The sequence below is a fragment of the Eubalaena glacialis genome, chromosome 13 (assembly GCF_028564815.1).
Source record: "Eubalaena glacialis isolate mEubGla1 chromosome 13, mEubGla1.1.hap2.+ XY, whole genome shotgun sequence".
In the NCBI taxonomy this organism is placed as follows: Eukaryota; Metazoa; Chordata; class Mammalia; order Artiodactyla; family Balaenidae; genus Eubalaena; species Eubalaena glacialis.
Genome location: NC_083728.1, coordinates 66,134,427 through 66,153,494, shown reverse-complemented (window position 1 = coordinate 66,153,494; position 19,068 = coordinate 66,134,427). Strand labels below are relative to the sequence as shown.

At 43.2% G+C, this 19,068-nt stretch overlaps 1 protein-coding gene across 6 annotated transcripts in view; it reads right to left on the bottom strand.

Moving 5' to 3' along the window:
- SNX29 (sorting nexin 29) overlaps positions 1–19,068 on the bottom strand; it is a 562,097-nt gene that overhangs the window by 288,126 nt on the left and 254,903 nt on the right. For all 6 annotated transcript variants that reach the window (XM_061208309.1, XM_061208310.1, XM_061208308.1 and 3 more), the window contains one exon: positions 476–582. In XM_061208309.1, the coding sequence (XP_061064292.1) occupies positions 476–582 (107 nt within the window). The remainder of the gene's footprint in view (positions 1–475; positions 583–19,068) is intronic.

The following is a 19,068-nucleotide window of genomic DNA, read 5'->3' as shown; positions in this document are numbered from 1 at the left end:
CCTTCTTGGGATACAGTTCTTTCTTAACTTTTATAACTTTCTTCCACAGATTTTTTTGGTCCCTTCAGGTAGCCTGCCTCATCTTCAATGAATTTTGATACTGAATGCGATCCTAGAAAACAGTCCATCTCATCCCTATTTCCCCACTTCTCAGCACAAAGTTGTATGTGATATTCCCTTCTGTTTTGAATATTCTCCAAATCCAAGGGTACAATTGTTTTCTTATTTTTCACGTTTTCTCTCTTATCTCCTTGCCACAGGTTTCTAATTAAATGATATTTTTCAAAGAACCACGTCTTACTTTCTTACTTTTCTCTATCAATTACAATGATTTTATCATTTTGTGTTTTGTTTGTGGGAGGCGGAGTGTGTGACTGCTTGTTTTGCTAACATCTGTTTAACAGGCTGGGCCTATGTCTGAAAAGTCTCCAAAGCAGCCAATGTTGGGAATAAACGCAGACTCTGCCACCCTTACCTCAATGAGCTTTCTTTCATAGGAGCTTGCTAGTTGCTCGGCAACTTCTCCCGGCTTCTGGTCAGTAACTGTAACTTCTCCATCAACATTCCAAAGATTTGGTACAACTTTAGGAAAAGAAAGACATTCCGTAAGTATTTTAACAGTAATCAAAAATAATTCTCCAAGTTGAAAAAAAAAAAATTCTTCTTTTCCAAATGGCTTCTCCAGAGAGAAAGCTCTTGTTAAACGAGAAAAAAAAATCACAATTACTAATTACTTCAGCATTGCATCATTTTCACAGAAGTACAATAAATCAAATGATAAGCTGTATTTAAGAACAGCAATAACTGTCCTAGAGACAGATGCACAGGAGACTGGGGAACGATCTTGTAGCTACTTTCCATTTCAGGGGAAAACGGACAATGCTTTGGCAAATATAAGAGCCTACACTTGCATCTTTTATACTGGTCAAATTTCTTTTTCTCCAACAAAAAAGTTTTCCAGGAGATAGCGCCTGCCTAGAGCCTGAAGTGAAATGGTAACGGGGCTCAGATTACATTTAGAACCAAGGAAGCTTCTGGAAGAACTCTAAAACCAATGCACAATGACAATGCAAAGACATCTTCATGAGATACTGACTCTCAGGTCAGCACAAGAATTAGCACAGTATTTTAAGGAACCTCCATACCCTTTTCCATAGTGGCTGCACCAATTTACATTCCCACCAACAGTGGAGGAGGGTTCCCTTTTCTCCACACCCTCTCCAGCATTTATTGTTTGTAGACTTTTTAATGATGGCCATTTTGACTGGTGTGAGGTGATACCTCATTGTAGTTTTGATTTGCATTTCTCTAATAATTAGTGATATTGAGCAACTTTTCACATGCCTGTTGACCATCTATATGTCTTCTTCAGAGAAATGTCTATTTAGGTCTTCTGCCCATTTTTTGATTGGGTTGTTTTTTTTTTTTAATATATTAAGCTGTATGAGCGAAAAACAGAGTTACATATACCCGGAGAAAACTTTAATTTGAAAAGGTACATGCATCCCCATGTTCATAGCAGCATGATTTACAATAGCCAAAACATGGAAGCAACCTAAGGTCCACTGACAGATGAATGGGTAAAGAATATGTGGCATATGTACACAATGGAATACTACTCAGCCATAAAAAAGAATGAAATAATACCATTTGCAGCAACATGGATGGACCTAGACATTATCATACTAAGTAAAGTAAATCAGACAGAAAAAGACAAATACCATATGATATCACTTAAGTATGGAATCTAAAAAAGTGATACAAATGAACTTATTTACAAAACAGAAATGGACTCACAGACAAAGAAAACCAATTAATGGTTACCAAAGGGGAAAGGAGGGGAGGGATTAAATTGGGAATTTGGGATTAACAGATACACACTATTTTATATAAAATAGGTAAACAACAAGGACCCACTGTATAGCACAAGGAACTGTAATAACCTATCATGGAAAAGAATCTGAAAAAATATATATATATGTATAACTGAATCACTTTGCTGTACACTTGAAGCTAACACAACATTGTAAATCAACTATACTTCAATAAAAAAAAAAAAAAGAATTAGCACAGTAGATGCCCATGGGCATTGTTTCTACTATCAGGTATATACCCACATATGCTCACTTTGTAGAGAAGAGTAAAAAGATAAAAACTGGGAAAGAGCCAGATAATTCCAAGATAAGTAGGAGAAGGAGAGCAGTGGAGAACTCCTGCACGAGCAGTTAAGAAGACCCAGTAGTGTGACTATGGATTCACCCCACGTCTGAAAACAAGCATCAGGGATGCAGACGCAGATGCCTGTGTGTCCTGAAACGAGACTCCTGGATGCCCCATCAAGTGTGTTGAGACGGCAGTGAGGCAGAACAGGAAGCTAAGGTGAGCGCCCCAGCGACTGGGATTCGAGAGACACGGGCTCTGGTCAGGCACTGAGGGAGAAGTCAACACGGGGAAAAGCTGAGCAAAAATGGGACTCACTGCTGGGCCTGAACTGACCAGTGGCTCCACCTTCAGCCCTTCACGGAGCCTCCATCAGGCCACAGCTGGTCAGGGCCCCGGAGGTAGCAAGGCCCCTGAGTGACGATACAGAACATACTGGAATAAAACCCTAAGTGGTTTCCATCCCAGCAGTGACTATAGCTCCAGCCGCTACTGCAAGGAGTGACCCAGTAACAACCTGTTAAAGTTGACAGACTGAACATGTTAATTTACCTTCACAACCTCTCAAAATGTCATTAAGATACCAATTAAAAATAATTCCTTCTAAAGGCACCACCCTTAAAGAAAAAGAGAAAGAGAGAAAACAACACAACAAAACTTTAGAAGCTGAGAAGGTAGGTAAACTGGTGAGGAACCTGACAGACCTGAGAAAATTTCATTCTCAGCTACAAGTGGGCAACTGCAAAACACAATCTGATTAAAATGAACAAATTGCATAAACTGCTAACACGAGACACTTCTAGGAGCGGGAGTGAACACCAGCTAAAAGTCCAAAGAAGGGATAAAAGTCTGCCTTAAGAAGCAACTAGCAGAAGACTAGGGGTTTATTCTCCAGAAAAGGTTAAAAAAAAAACCCAAAACAAACAGTAGCTGTGCCTGAGTTGAAGGTAGGGGTATCTTACTGAAAACAGAGGTAAAAATAATGCACACTGAACTTTTGAAGTTTTCCCATTCTTCTTCCCTCCCCACTCCCAGAGCAGCAGGCAGCAGGCATATAGCTCTAAGCAAGGGCACAGAAAGTAATTTCCTAGGAATCTACCAGCCAAAGAGGAAAGGGCTCAATGTGGGAGGCTTTCCGGGAAAATGGCACAGCCCCTCACCCCACCAAGAAATGATCTTAGATAGTTTTTAATCAGTGTTTTAGTACCCCACTCCTACATCTGAGAAGACAGCCAGAAATCACCTTACATTTGAGGCACGCACCTAAGATGAAAGACAGGGACCAGAATAAACAAATAGAGAAATCAACATGTAGGAAAGAAAAATTATTAAGTGAGAAGAACACTTCAAAAGCAAACTACCGGTAATACTCCCAGAGAGAGAGGAGAAGGTGCAGTTGAGAAACGGGAAGAGGGAGACACTTGAAAAGAACACACAGAATGTATAAAAGCCCTTTGGAACGCAAAACTATGATAGCAAAAATGGAATACCACGTATAAGGGATAGACAGTAAAGAAATTTCTAGAGAATAGAGCCAGAGGATGACAAAATGGAGAACAAAAAAGGAAATCAAGAATCACCAAATGAGAAGAGCTCAAGAAAGAAAAAATAACACAGAGAGGAGGAAGTCAAAGATATAAATCAAGAAATGTCCCAGAACCATCAGACATGAGTGTTGAAGCTGAAGAGCTCTACTGAGGATAAGCTTGATGATAAGCGATGCTCACGTGCTCACAGTGAAATTCCACAACACGAGAGACAAAGAGGAGAGGGTACAAAATCCTGGAGTGGAAGCAGAATTTTTACAAAGGATAAAAAAAAATCAGAAATGGCATAGGATTTCTGAACAGCATCACTGTAAGCTAGAAAACAATGAATCTTCAATGTCCTGAGTGGAATTATTTCCAACCTGGAATGATCTACAAAGCCAAACCATGTGAGAAGCGGGTAAAGGCATTTACAGACATGCAACCTCTCAAAAATTTTACCTCCCACCCAAAGAAGAGAAGAAATCTAGGAAGAGGAAGACAGAGATGCCAAGATATAGGAGATCCAACACAAAAGTGAGTGAGAAAATTCTTAATGATAACCAAAGTGGGAAGAACCTGCAGGCCATCATGGATAAATGGATAAACAAAGTGTGGTATGCCCATACAACGGGTTACTATTCAGCTTTAAAAAGGAATGAAGTACTGACACATGCCACAACATGGATGAACCTTGAAAACATGATGTTAAGTGAAAAAAGCCACACACGAAAGGCCTCATACTGCATGATTCCATGAAATGTCCAGAGCAGTATTGATTTCCAAGGGCTGGGAGGAAGGAGTGATGGGGAGTGATTGCTAATGAGTATCAGGTTTCTTTCTGGGGTGATTAAAAAATGTTCTGGAAATAGAAAATGATGGTTGCACAACCTTGTGAATATACCAAAACCACTGAACTGTGCACTTTAAAGGGGTGAACTGTATAGTATATGAATTATATCTCAATAAAGGAGGAGTGAATTGGAGAGTACAGGCCCACAGAGTAGTCAGGCTTCTTCCAGCTACAGGTCAGAGGACCCCAGGAGAGACTGCCTCAGGATGACACTGATGACTCAAGTGTTTGAAAACACTGAGATTTATATAACTGAGGGAAAATTTGAAGTTGAATTAGTGATAAGTATGCAGAATACCAACAAAATTTAAAAAACAAAAACAGATAAGTATTAACTTCAAATTTGAAGTTGAATTAGTGATAAGTATGCAGAATACCAACAAAATTTAAAAAACAAAAACAGATAAGTATTAACTTCAAAGAAATTTACAAGTTGTCCAAAAATACTAATCATGTATCTCATGGCTCAACTGTGGAGAGCATTTTCAGAGTCATAATAATGTAATCGTGGATCATGGATCAAACCAAAATGATTACATGACTGTGCTAGATTATATGACAGCTGGAGGGTGTGTGTGTGTATATGTCTGTCTGTGTGTGTACACAGATCAAGGGCGTGGAGGATCAGAGAATGCTATCCTTCATCTTCCACAATGAGAAATCAATAAACAACACCTACAACTAAAAAATCAACAAGTGGCAATAGACACACATTATTCAGAGATATCAAGGTAACTACTAAAACAATCAGTTAAAAAAAGTCTGAAGCAGTTGCTTGTGAGGAGTGGGAAACGGGGGAAGATGGTGGCTAGAAGTATCAGGTCTTTTACCACAAGGCTATGTACAAAAGCTCAATTTTTTAAAAAACTAGACTCAATTTTATTTGGTGAAATAAAATTTTTTTTAAATTTTTAAATAAAAAGCTGAGGGGCTTCCCTGGTGGCGCAGTGGTTGAGAGTCTGCCTGCCAATGCAGGGGACACGGGTTCGAGTCCTGGTCTGGGAAGATCCCACATGCCGCGGAGCAGCTAGGCCCGTGAGCCACAACTACTGAGCCTGCGCGTCTGGAGCCTGTGCTCCGCAACGGGAGAGGCCGCAACAGTGAGAGGCCCGCACACCGTGATGAGGAGTGGCCCCCGCTCACCGCAACTGGAGAAAGCCCTTGCACAGAAACGAAGACCCAACACAGCCAAAAATAAATATAAAATAAATTAATTAATTAAAGAAACGTTTAAAAATTAAAAAATAAAAAAATATAAAAAATAAAAAATACATGAAAGAATGCTCAACATCATTAATCATTAGAGAAATGCAAATCAAAACTACAATGAGATATCATCTCACACCAGTCAGACTGGCCATCATCAAAAAATCTAGAAACAATAAATGCTGGAGAGGGTGTGGAGAAAAGGGAACACTCTTGCACTGTTGGTGGGAATGTAAATTGATACAGCCACTATGGAGAACAGTATGGAGGTTCCTTAAAAAACTACAAATAGAACTACCATACGACCCAGCAATCCCACTACTGGGCATATACCCTGAGAAAACCATAGTTCAAAAAGAGTCATGTACCAAAATGTTCATTGCAGCTCTATTTACAATAGCCAGGACCTGGAAGCAACCTAAGTGTCCATCATCGGATGAATGGATAAAGAAGATGTGGCACATATATACAATGGAATATTACTCAGCCATAAAAAGAAATGAAATGGAGGTATTTGTAATGAGGTGGATGGAGTTAGAGTCTGTCATACAGAGTGAAGTAAGTCAGAAAGAGAAAAACAAATATAGTATGCTAACACATATATATGGACTCTAAGGGAAAAAAAAAAAAAAAAAAAGGCCATGAAGAACCTAGTGGCAAGACGGGAATAAAGACACAGACCTACTAGAGAATGGACTTGAGGATATGGGGAGGGGGAAGGGTGAGATGTGACAGGGTGAGAGAGTGTCATGGACATATATACACTACCAGATGTACAATAGATAGCTAGTGGGAAGCAGCCGCATAGCACAGGGAGATCAGCTCGGTGCTCTGTGACCACCTAGAGGGGTGGGATAGGGAGGGTGGGAGGGAGGGAGATGCAAGAGGGAAGAGATATGGGAACATATGTATATGTATAACTGATTCACTTTGTTATAATGCAGAAACTAACACACCATTGTAAAGCAATTATACTTCAATAAAGATGTTTTAAATAAATAAATAAATAAATAAAAATAAAAATAAAAAATAAACAGCTGAAAGGCTGAAAGCATTTCCTCTAAGATCAGGAATAAGATAAAGATGCCCACTCTCGCCACTTTTATTCAGCACAGTGTTGGAAGTCCTAGCCACGGCAATCAGACAAGAAAAAGAAATAAAAGGAATCTAAATTGGAAAGGAAGAAGTAAAACCGGCACTGTTCGCTGATGACATGATACTATACATAGAAAATCCTGAAGATACCACCAAGAAAACGACTAGAGCACATTAATGAACTCAGTAAAGTTACAGGATATAAAAATAATATTCAGAAATCTGTTGCATTTCTCTACATTAATAATGAACTATAAAGAAAGACAAATTTAAAAAACAATCCCAGTTACCATCACATCAAAAAGAATAAAATGCCTAGGAATAAATCTAACCAAGGAGGCAAAAGACCTGTACTCAGAAAACTATAAGACACTGATGAAAGAAACTGAAGACAACACAAACAGACAAAAAGATACACTGTGTTCGTGGATTGAAAAAATTAGTATTGTTAAAATGACCATAATACCCAAGGCAATCTACAGATTCAATGCAATCCCTATCAAAATACCAATGGCATTTTTCACAAGACTAGAATACTTCTAAAATTTGTAGGGAAATACAAAAGACCCCATTTAACCAAAACAATCTGGAGAAAGAACAGAGCTGGAGGCATCACACTGCTTGATTTCAGACAAGGCTACAAAGCTACAGCAATCAAAACAGTATAGTACTGGCATAAAAACAGGCATATAGATCAATGGAAGAGAAGAGAGAGCCCAGAAATAAACCCACGCACTCTTGGTCAATTAATCTACAACAAAGGAGGCAAGAATATATAATGGGGAAAAGACAGTCTTTTCAATTACTGGTACTGGGAAAACTGGACAGATACATGTAAAAGAATGAAATCAGAACATTTCTCACACCATATACAAAAATAAATTCAAAATGAATTAAAGAACTAAATGTAAGACCAGAAACTATAAAACTCCTAAAAGAAAACATAGGCAGAACACTGTTTGACATAAATTGCAGTGGTATTTTTTTTGGATCTGTCTCCTCAGGCAAAGGAAACAAAAGCAAAAATAAGCAAATGGGACCTAATTAAACTTAAAAGCTTTTGCACAGCAAAGGAAACCATAAACAACAGCAAAAAAGACAACCTACTGAATAGGAGAAAATATTTGCAAATAATATAACCAACAGGGGGCTAATATCCAAAATATATAAACAGCTCATACAACTCAATACCAAACAACAACAACAACCCAACTTTAAAATGGTCAGAAGACCTGAATAGACATTTTTCAAAAAGAGATATACAGATGGCAAACAGGCACACGAAAAGATGTTCAACGTTCCTAATCATCATTGAAATGCAAATCAAAACCACAATGCAGCATCACCTCACACCTATCAAAATGGCTATCATCAAGAGACCACAAATAACAAATGCTGGCAAGAATATATATTGCTGCAGCCTCTGTGAAAAACAGTATGAAGGTTCCTCAAAAAACTAAAAATAGAACTACCGGGCTTCCCTGGTGGCGCAGTGGTTGAGAGTCTGCCTGCCAATGCAGGGGACACGGGTTCGAGTCCTGGTCTGGGAAGATCCCACATGCCGCGGAGCAACTGGGCCCGTGAGCCACAACTACTGAGCCTGCGCGTCTGGAGCCCGTGCTCCGCAACAAGAGAGGCCACGATAGTGAGAGGCCTGCGCACCGCGATGAAGAGTGACCCCCGCTTGCCGCAACTAGAGAAAGCCCTCGCACAGAAACGAAGACCCAACACAGCTAAAAATAAATAAATAAATTTATTAAAAAAAAAAAAAAAAGGCTCCTCTGAGGACTTCAGGTTTAAAAAAAAAAAAAAAAATAGAACTACCATATGATCCAGCAATTCCATTCCTGGGTATTTATCTGAAGAAAATGAAAACACTAATTTGAAAAGATACAAACACCCTAGTGTTCATAGGAGCATTATTTACAATTGCCAAGATATGGAAGCAACCTAAGTGTCCATCAACAGATGAGTGGATAAAGATGTATCTCTATAGCTTATAGATTAATATTAGGAAAGTGAAGGGAGCCATCTCATTGGTTAGACACTCCCCGCCTCTCTACTGGCAAGGTGAGTTGTGGAGAGGCACCAGAAGTCAGCTGTCCCTTTAGCTGAAGTTTGTACAAGCACCACCAACTGATTTGTGTATTTTCAAGTCAAGAAGATTTCATCTGCCTCGGGAGCAAGAGAACATTCAGGCGTTCAAGGAAGACAGCATAATAAAAGTGTGAGTAACGCCAAGTCATTTGAGAGCCAAAAATGGCAGCTCACAGCACCATCTCACACGCTGCACATCCTCCAGTAAACCAATCAACTTGGAGAGGACCAACTGCGATTGAATTCTGCAGGTCAAATCTGAACACCCGATACAAACATTTGTGATGCTCACACTTCAAGTTTGTTGTTGTTTTAAGATACCTATTTCCTGAGAGTGATCTATTAGTCTTGGAACAGAAAGACAGACAATTTAACAGCCCAGGAGGAAACTCTATTCGTGTCCAAAATAGCTCACTCTGAATTGCAGAGTACAAGACTATGCCATCTTAAACCTAAAATTTTTTCATTAACAATCTCGGTCCATATTTTGAGTTACGTTGACAGTGTTCAGAACTTGACCTTCTGCCCTGCTCAAGCACTGCACGAAGAGGGCAGCTGCTGGTCCCCAACAGGACAGAAAGAAACTTTCACCCACATGGTTAGATATTTCAACCGTGGATAAGAAACTTAAGCTGTATAGTAGCCGCCCCCCACCTTATCTGCAATTTTACTTCCCATGGTTTCAGTTACCTGTGGTCAACCGTGGTCCAAAAATATTAAATGGAAAATTCCAGAAATAAATAATTTGTAAGTTTTAAATCATGCACCATTCTGAATAGCATGGTGAAACCTTGCAGTACCCTGCTCTGTCCTGCCCAGGACGTGACTCACCTCTTTGGGCAGAGTATCCAATGCTGTATATATGACCTGCCCATTAGTACAGGAAAAAAACAGCATATATGGGATGTGGTACTATGGGCAGTTTCAGGCATCCCCTGGGCTCTTGGAACGTATCCCGGGAGGATGGGCGAGGAGGGGACTGTGTTGAAAAGACCAAAACATAAACACAGGTCCAAAAGCAAAACGGGGTAAGGGCTGTATTTAATTTGCTAAACGAACTTTGAAAGCTACATCCATACACAATGGGTTCTCATATAAATAAAACAATGATATTGCTTCATCTTACACAGCACTTTGGAGCCTCCATATAGAACTTAGGCTGGCCAGCTGAGGTTTGTGCCAAAGGTGAAGCTATCTACCTTATCTGTCTAGCACAGAATGCCCCATAACCCAAGCAACCTAGTGAATATCCACATTATTCACAGGAACATCTACACTTTATTCACTTGCACATACTCTGAGTAGTCAGCAGTTTTCTCCGGTATTGCCTTGATGGCATAATTATCGAAGTTAGACTCCAAATGGAAAAAATTTGGCAAAAATAATAAGCCTTCTCTCTTTAAATCCAAATAGACACTGAAACTGTGTTTGGTAGAAGCACAAAGACACTGACTTTAAATCAGAACTATTTTTCATGTTCCAGAAGAGCTGTGGGTTTGTTAGCACCAATAGCAGGTCATTTAAACTTAGGGAACATGACACAGTTTTTCACCTCCTTGCTGCCTGCTGAGGCGTCTGTGATAAGTCACCTGAAATAAGCAGACACTATGCTGGTCTCACTAGCAGGCAAAGCACCAGAGAACACATGGGGGGTTTTGCCTAAATTATTTTAAGCAAAACTTCAGATACCATGGAGAGCAGCATGGCAAACAGTATGATAAGGTTACTGTTTTGCTTTCAATTTGAACAAGCTTAGCCTGACCCGGATGCAAACAGTATGAGATGCTGGTGGTAAGCATAAAGAACCTTTATAAAGAGGATAAAGAACCATTTAAAATTCAGAGATGGTTCCCTTGAACATTCTAATGCACAGAAGGAGGTGTGCCGGGTCCTATAACAGGGGGCTGGGTTTGGTGTGATGGGAATCTGGGACACGTGCAGGTTCCAAAGGAGAACAGTTCCTCCTGGGTAAGGTGACCGTGATCCTTACAAAACAGCAGGTACGCACACTTGTTCCAGCAAAGGAAACGGTCTTCATGATAACAGCATCTACCGTCCTCCAAGCACTAGTTGAGGCAGGGGGAGAGCACAGTGAATGAGACAGCGTGAGCTCTGCAATCAGACACATACCAGGTGCAAAGTCTGGCTCCACCACTCACCAGTGAGTGACCTTGGGCAAGTGTTTCATCCTTTCACTCAACAACTGGCTACTTAAGATTCATTACATGCCAGGCACTAGACACTAGATACTTAATACAGGGATGTATGGGGGCGGGGAGGGGGGCGGTGGGGAATGCCAGTATGAAGCTTACACTCTAGTGGGAGGAGTCAGAAAATATCTCTTTAATATGTCAGGCTGTAAGAAGTGCTTTGGGAGGGTTAAAGCATGGTGGTGGAGAAATACTAATTATATAAAGTATAAGGAAAGGCCTCACCATGGAGGTACCATCTGAACATAGACCAGAATAAAGTGGGGGAGTGAGCCATGCAAAGCCCTGGGGGGGGAGAGCATTCCTGGGAATGGAAAGTGCAAAGGCCCTGAGGTAAGCACAGGTCTTATGTGTTCCAGGAACAGTAGGAAGGCCAGTGTGGCTTAAGGATAATGCATGAGGAAGAGATCGACAGGAAATGAGACCACAGAGGAGATGGCAGGGGTTTGCAGGCTATGGTATTTTATTCTGAGCAAAACAGGAAGCCCCTGGAAGACTCTGAACAAAAGGTGGTATGATCAGACTTATTTTTTTGAAGATCATTCTATTGGCTCTATGAAGGGGCAAGTGTGGAAGCTGGGAGTGGAGGTGTAGTGGCTGGGGACGTACCCAGCTCAGGTGTCCCTTCAAGGGAGAACTCACTGCTCTATCAGTAGCAAGGAATGTAGTTAGCTGACAACCGCCAGCTGCAGCCCCTTCCAGATGCGCTACTCCTCCAGGGCAGCCCTAGCCAGTGGCTGAGCACAGAGAGGTACCTCGGGGCAATGTGGGACCCCTCTAATGAGCAATCCTTGCACAGAGCTCCCCATCAAGGTGGGTGGGCAAAACTGTGTTAAATCTGCATCCAAATCTGAGGCTCTCCCTGCCCAATGCTGCCTGTCTCCTTTATATTTCATAGGCATTATCCTCCAGGGCACCTCCTGTGCTCCTAACTTTGTAGCAGCATCTTCTTCCTAGAGAATCCAGAGCACGGAGCTGGTTAGGGCGCTATGGCAGCGGTCCAGGCAGGGGGTGATGATGCTGGCCTGGACCATGGGGACAGCAACGGGTGTGACAAGGAGTAGAAGAGGTCGAGAAAGAAAAGTCAGATTTGATGTGGGGTTGGGTGAAGACAGGAGTCAAGGTAACACCAAGATTTTTGGCCTCAGGAACCTGGAGAATGGAACGATCATCTGACTGAGCCGGGGAGACTGGGGAAAGAGCAGGGCGAGTGACCACCAGGAGTTTGGTTTTCAGACAAGCTAGGTTTGATACAACCATGTCTAAGAGGTAATATCAAAAATGCAGCAGCACGTGAGTCTAGAGTTTAGGGGAGAGGTCAGGGTTGGAGACACAAAATTAGGAGACAAGAACATCAGGATAAGAACCATAGAATTAGGTGAGACCACCTACCTTTGAAAGCTGAGTTTCCTCCTGTTGTAAAATAGTCACAGTAATAGCCCCAACCCCAAAGAACCACAGGATGAAACACCACAATGCAGGCGAAGCACTCAGCACCGTGTGCAGCCAGGAGTACAGATGTTGTTACTGCTGGGGTCATCCTTCTACCGTGCTTCTGCCTCGCCAGGCGCACTGCTGAGCACGTTATTATATTACGTATTGTTCTCACAATAAACGTGCACAGTAGATATTATTAACCCAGGAAAATGAGTTTCCAAGGCATTAAGGGGCTAGCCCAAGGTCAGACAGGTACCAAAGGGGAGGTTCAGGATGAAACCCAAGCCCGTGTTCCTTCCCCCACAGCACGCTCCCGCCCCAGCCCCGTCAGCAGCTGAGTAACTAAGGGAGACTCGTTCACTCTCTGGTTCAGACCTTCGTCCAGCAGGCATTCATGAGGCCCAAAAGCTAAGGAGAGGTTGAGAGGTTTCTCTCCCCACCCCAAGGTTACAACGCAGACAGAGGGACCCCAACACTGCCACCAGCCCCCGCACAGCTCCAGCGTCACAGAAACAGGTGTCACCAGGGCAGCAAGTTTCCGGCATCTCTCAGAAGAGCTTCCGGCAGGGCTTTCTGAGTTATCGCTGAACATGTTCAGGTTTTTTAGAGATGGGGCAACCAATGAACTTTGGCTGCTAGTCAGCTAATTTCGACCTTGGGGAAGGGAGTCCCCCAAAACTGAGAAATCTTGATTCAACCTAGAGTTTCCCATGAGAAGCCAGGCCATAGTACTTGGGAAAGAAGGTGGTGAAACAGACAAGAGATCGTGGCATGGAAAAGGAATGGCCGCTCCCAACTGGAGCCGGAAAAGGTCCCACCTCCCTGCCATGGTCTCAGGCTGCAGCACAGACAGAACATCTACAGGCAGCAATAAAGGGGAAAAGCTACTGTTTACGGAGCCCGATGAGCTGATGATTTATATCATCTCATATCCGGCTTGAAATACCACTGTGCGGTATCTCCACCGCAACGATGAGGAAATGGAGGCGTGGGTTCTTTCACAACACTGTACTACAAACCCCAGTCTGCCTGATTTCAAAGCCCCATGCTCTCCCCAACTCACCACACTGCCTCCCTACCTCTTGAGCCTACTGGCCACTGTGTCACCAATTTCCACCTGTGACAGACTTCGCAGGCCACATGCTGAAACCTCAGAGGAAACCTACTTCCCTACATGCATCAAACACACACACACACACACACACAAACATGCTTACATTTTTGGTTGCCTGCTCACAGGTAACTATAAATTTCAAACTCTGCAGAAAGCTGAAACCTGATTCTCCAAAAACTTGATATACACCCAGTCACCTCACAGATAGATGATTCTCTGGTTAAAATCAGGGGACACGTGATAGCCAAGCTAAGAAAATGTTACCCAACAATGTCTTAGCACGTGACATCCACACCAACAACATCTATCCAAGGGGTGCACGCTCGTCTGTATCCCTCAAGAACAGGACCAGGAACCATGGGATCCAGAGGGATACTGTTTTTCTAACAGACAAAGAATTATATACATGATCAGAAGTACAGAAGTGTGGACAGAGACACATGTGCATCCCTGGATTCAAACCTTAGTTCTGTCACTAAGCAGAGTGAGATCGTAGGCACATGACTTCAGGTCTCTGAGCCTCAGTTTCCTCATCTGTAAAAGGGGATAATAATACCTCTTGTGAGGATTAAACAAAATACAAGCTACTTTATATTCTCACTCCAAGCACTAAAGATATGACAATTTTTTAAAGGCAAATATAAAGTGAGAGCCTGCCTTCTTTTTCAAATCAGAAAGCCCTTTCATTAGAAGTTTCCATCTCCTCTAGGCCTTTCCAGAGAAATCTGCTCGCCTGTGTAGATGCCACATCTCTCTTCCAAGGGATCATCTAAATATATAACACATGCACAGGGACAGCTGGGAATGGCTGGTGCATAAAACCAGAACTGTCATCACACCCTTCGCCAACCACATTTTCACCTGCCCATGTGATGCAGCCTAGCAGAGGCTCTGATGGAAACGTGAGAGATGTCTTTCTCCCCCTAAGTGAAAAGCAGTTTGAGAGTGAAAACCACTCTGTTGCTGGAATAAAACAAGCAGCTGGGCATGCCAGACGGAGCGATTTCTTGCCGTGATCTAAGTGGTGCAAAAGTGTTTGCTGAACAGAACTCTGGACCTGACCACGCTCTACAGACCCACGAGGGTCAGCTTGTCAGCAATGGGACAAGATGACACGGACGGCTTCAAATGTTGTTTACAAAACTGTTCATTCCAAAACAGATATATCTAGGTTCAAGAATTCCACTAGTAGCAGAAATGTGTGTAATGTGGTTCCATTTGGGCGGGAGGGAGAGAGGAGGGAGGGAGGAGGAAAGGCATGAGCTGGACGTCTACTGGTCGTCTGAGCAAGGACACAGGGCCAACCCGAGCTGTTAACCCCGGTCACCTGGGTGTGGAGAGCAGTAGATAACAATCAGTGTTTTCATTCTAAACCTCTGAATCATTTTATTCGGAACAACAAGCACATGTGACTTCTGCAATTCATTCTTACAGCAGCAATGCCACATTTATCAGAGGCAGGAGTTGTTCATCTGTAAGCCCTGGGTTTACGGGCATCAAACCTTCCTTAGGAAATCACTGTACAACCTGCCCTTAAGAAGAGGCTCTTGGAATTTCAAAAGCCCACGTGGAAGATTTCTCTGAACTGCCTCGGTCCCTAGGACTCTGCACCATCCCACAGGCAAATGTGGTGCAGTTTTAAAAAAAGGAAATGTGTCAACAGAATGAGAAGGACACAACAGTGCAAAAGGCATAGAGCTTGACCTGGGTTCAAATGCCAGCTGGGCCCCTTTCTGCAAGGTCCTCAGCTGCCCTGAGCCCAGTCTCCTGCTTGGTGAAGAGGGGATAATCACACCCATCCTGCAGGGCAACAATGGAGGATTCCCAGAGAAAAGAGATGAAGCGGCTAGCAGAGGCCTGGTGCAGAAAACATGCTGCATACATGGCGATGGTGGTGGGAGCTTGTCAGGTAATTAACAGAACATCAGATCGTGACCTTGACCGTCTACCCAGACTAGAAGCTCCTAAAAGACAAAGGCTCCATCCTGTTTCTCTGAACCCACAAAACATCCAGAATCCAATGAGGCATAAATCAGATTCTCGATAATTCCGGGCGGACAGACACCTCTTTGAGTCTGAATGTATCAATGTACCAAGAAAATCAGTCAGCAAAGATCTGCCACTCTTATTGGAGATGCCATCCAGCTGACGAGGCACGTTTAGCGTGGTTCTCGGAACTTGTGGTTATGTTTTCTCTTTGTTCCTTTCACAAGTTTATTTTCTCAAATTATAAAAGTAACACATGATCACTGCAGGAAAAATAATCCATTTTAATATTTTCATGCCCCTGTTGTACATACACCATACCACTGGGACATTAACAGGGTATAAATCCAACCCAGCCGACAAGTCATAGATAATCCATTACATTTCTAGACAGTTTGCACTCTTGCCAAGGTGTGTACCCACTCACTCTCTCACTTGGCCCGTGTAACGCTTCAGGAATTGGGCGACTGGCCAAGAGGAGAAGACCATAATAACAACAGTTCATACTTATTGGATGCTTCCCAAGCACTGGCACCACGGCAAGCACAGCACGTGCACGGGCACGCAGCATCCGCCTTCGCATTCTGAGGCTGCTATCTAAACCACGATGCTGCAACCTCTGCCCAGGAGCTCCAGCGTGGGAGCTCGGGCCTGGCACAGACACACAGGGGTCAGGATTCCAGAGGCAGAGCCTGAGCCAGCCTCAGACAACTTGGGTTTGTTCTTCTCCAGGATGTTGGGTTTTTTTCCCCCATGCGGTGCCACGTCCCAGAAAAAAAAAAAACGCAGGAAACCTTGATATCGTGGATGTGACTACTTATTTTCTCTTCCCCATTTCATTATAAATTCAAAAGCAATACATGAGCGCAAGTTTGTAGTTTAAAAAAATTCAACCCAAGAGAACTGAAAGTATACAAAAAAACTTGTCTCCAAATGTTCAAAAGGTGGAAGGAAGCAGCCCTAGTGCCCAGGGCTGAATGAATGAATAAACACAATGTGGTCTGTACATACAGTGAATAGTCATTTGGCCTTCAAAGGGCAGGAAATTCTGACCCATGCTACAACATGGAGGAACCTTGAGGACATTATGCTATGTGAAATAAGGCAGTCACAAAAGGGCAAACACCGTATGAATCCACTTATATGAAGTACCTGGATTAGTCAAATTCATAGAGACAGAAAGGAGAATGGTGGTTGCCAGGGGCTGAGGGGAGGGAGGAATGGGGAGTTACTGTTTAACGGAAGAGTTTCAGTTTTGTAAGATGGAAAGAGCTCTGGAGATGGATGGTGGTGATGGTTACACAGCAGTATGAATGTGCTTAATACCACCAAACTGTACATTTCAAAACAGATGGTCAATTATATGTTATATGTATTTTACCACAATTAAAAAAATGTTTTAATCTTTTTTAAAGAATGAAGTGCTGATAGATGCCACACATGGATGAATCTTGAAAACATTATGCTAAGTAAAAGAACCCAAATGCAAAAGGACACATATAGTATTATTCCATTTATATGAAATGCCAGAATAGGGAAATCAATAGGAACAGAGAGTAATTTCTTAGTTGCCGTAGGCTGGGGAAAGGGGGCTGGGGAGTGACTGCTAACAGGTACAGGGTTTCTTTTCAGGGCAATGAAAACGGAGCGATAAAGCAGTGACAGCTGCACAACTTGGTGAATACACTAAAAAACACTGAATTGTGCACTTAAAACAGGCGAATCGTATGGTATACAAATAATATCTCAATAAAAAATTGAAATACCTAAGTACAGAGCATAGAAAGTCCAGGGCATCCTTTACCAAGGCTCACCCTCCTTCCTCCAATCCCATTGCACCCACTATTGTCACAGGATTCTTCTTCCAGGCTGTATAGTTTCCTGTGTGTTTATATATACAGATACACATACTGGTGTACTCTTCCAGGTTTTGATCTTCATAAACCATAAGTGGCACACGTGGCATAGCTACCTTTCCCTCCACAACCAGCGCTGACAACTGCACCCCATGGCACAGACAGACCAGCCTCATCCTTTACCGCCACTGCATGTCTGGAAGGAACCATGATCTATTTCACCCATCTTTTATTGATCCCGATTCAAATAATGCCACATCCGCAGTCTCATACCCATCTTCTTGCTCACGCGTGTAAAGCTTTCTTCGCAATGAATTCCTCAAAATGGAGCTGCTGGGTCGAGGGGTGTGCAGTTTAAATTTTGAGAGCTGACGAATTCTCCCCACCCCCCAGATTCCCACAGTGTCCTGTGACCCTGCACAATGACCTCACTTCCATGGGCCTCAACACCCTCACTGACGGAATCAAGCAGAAGACTTTCTGGTCAATTTTGGTTCGAATATTCATTGTTTAAACCCTAAGATCCAGGGGCAGCATGACAAAGTCACGTGGGGCTGGAGAAAGTGTGCAGACAGACAGCATGAGGCTGAAATGCACTGGGGTAAGTTCTCAGGTCTCCCGGGGCCTGGCAGGCTGCAGGGCATGGACAACCCGCACCGTGAGGGCCACGGGCCTGGGCTCCGTGGGGCGGTTTACTCTGCCCACAGGGAACACCAGCAAGTACCTTGAGGACGCTCACCCATCGGAAGCCCGACTGACAAAGCCAGTCAAGGAAAGCCTCACTGCAGAAGGCAAGGAAGAGGATTTCATCAGGAGGAAGGGTTAGGAAAAAAAAAGCTCACACAATTAATGCTGAAAATTCGAAAACTGTTCCTGCTCCAGGGACCCGCAAGAGAACAGTGTCAAGGGACGCCCAGAACACAGGCAGAAAAAGAAAAATCATCATCCCTGACACTCAAGGTCACGGGGAAGTCTAATGTTTCAAGGGGCAAAAAAAGATTGGTTTAGAAAGAAATCATGCTGAAAGCTCACACCTCATGAATTCAGGTCACAATGCAAAGGAAAAAGGGGTCACAGAGAAGCACAGGAGAAGTCCCGACACGGCAGCTGCCTCCTAAGGGGACAGAAGAGAAGACGACGAAAAGCAGAGACTCGTGGAGAGGAGCAAAGGTCGGAGGGCCTCATGCGCGGGGCCGGGGGAGCAGGCTGCTGATGTGGGGACTCAGGGCAGGGGCCTCGCGGGCACGGCGGTGACCCCGGCAGAGGGGTCCACTAGGTCGGCGTGGCTCTAAGGGTGAACTGTAGGCCACCCTCATCAGAATTGCTTGGAGAGGGATGGGATGCGAGTAGGAAGTTGTTCAAAGGCAGGTTCCTGGGCCCCCACCCCCAGAAATTAATTCAATGGGTCTGAGGGAAGGGCCAGGAATCTGCATTTTTAATAAACTCCAGGGTGATTTCAATGCACACACTAAGTGTGAGAACCAGAGCATTAAGGCAATGAGAAAATGTCTTACAGACAGAGACTAGG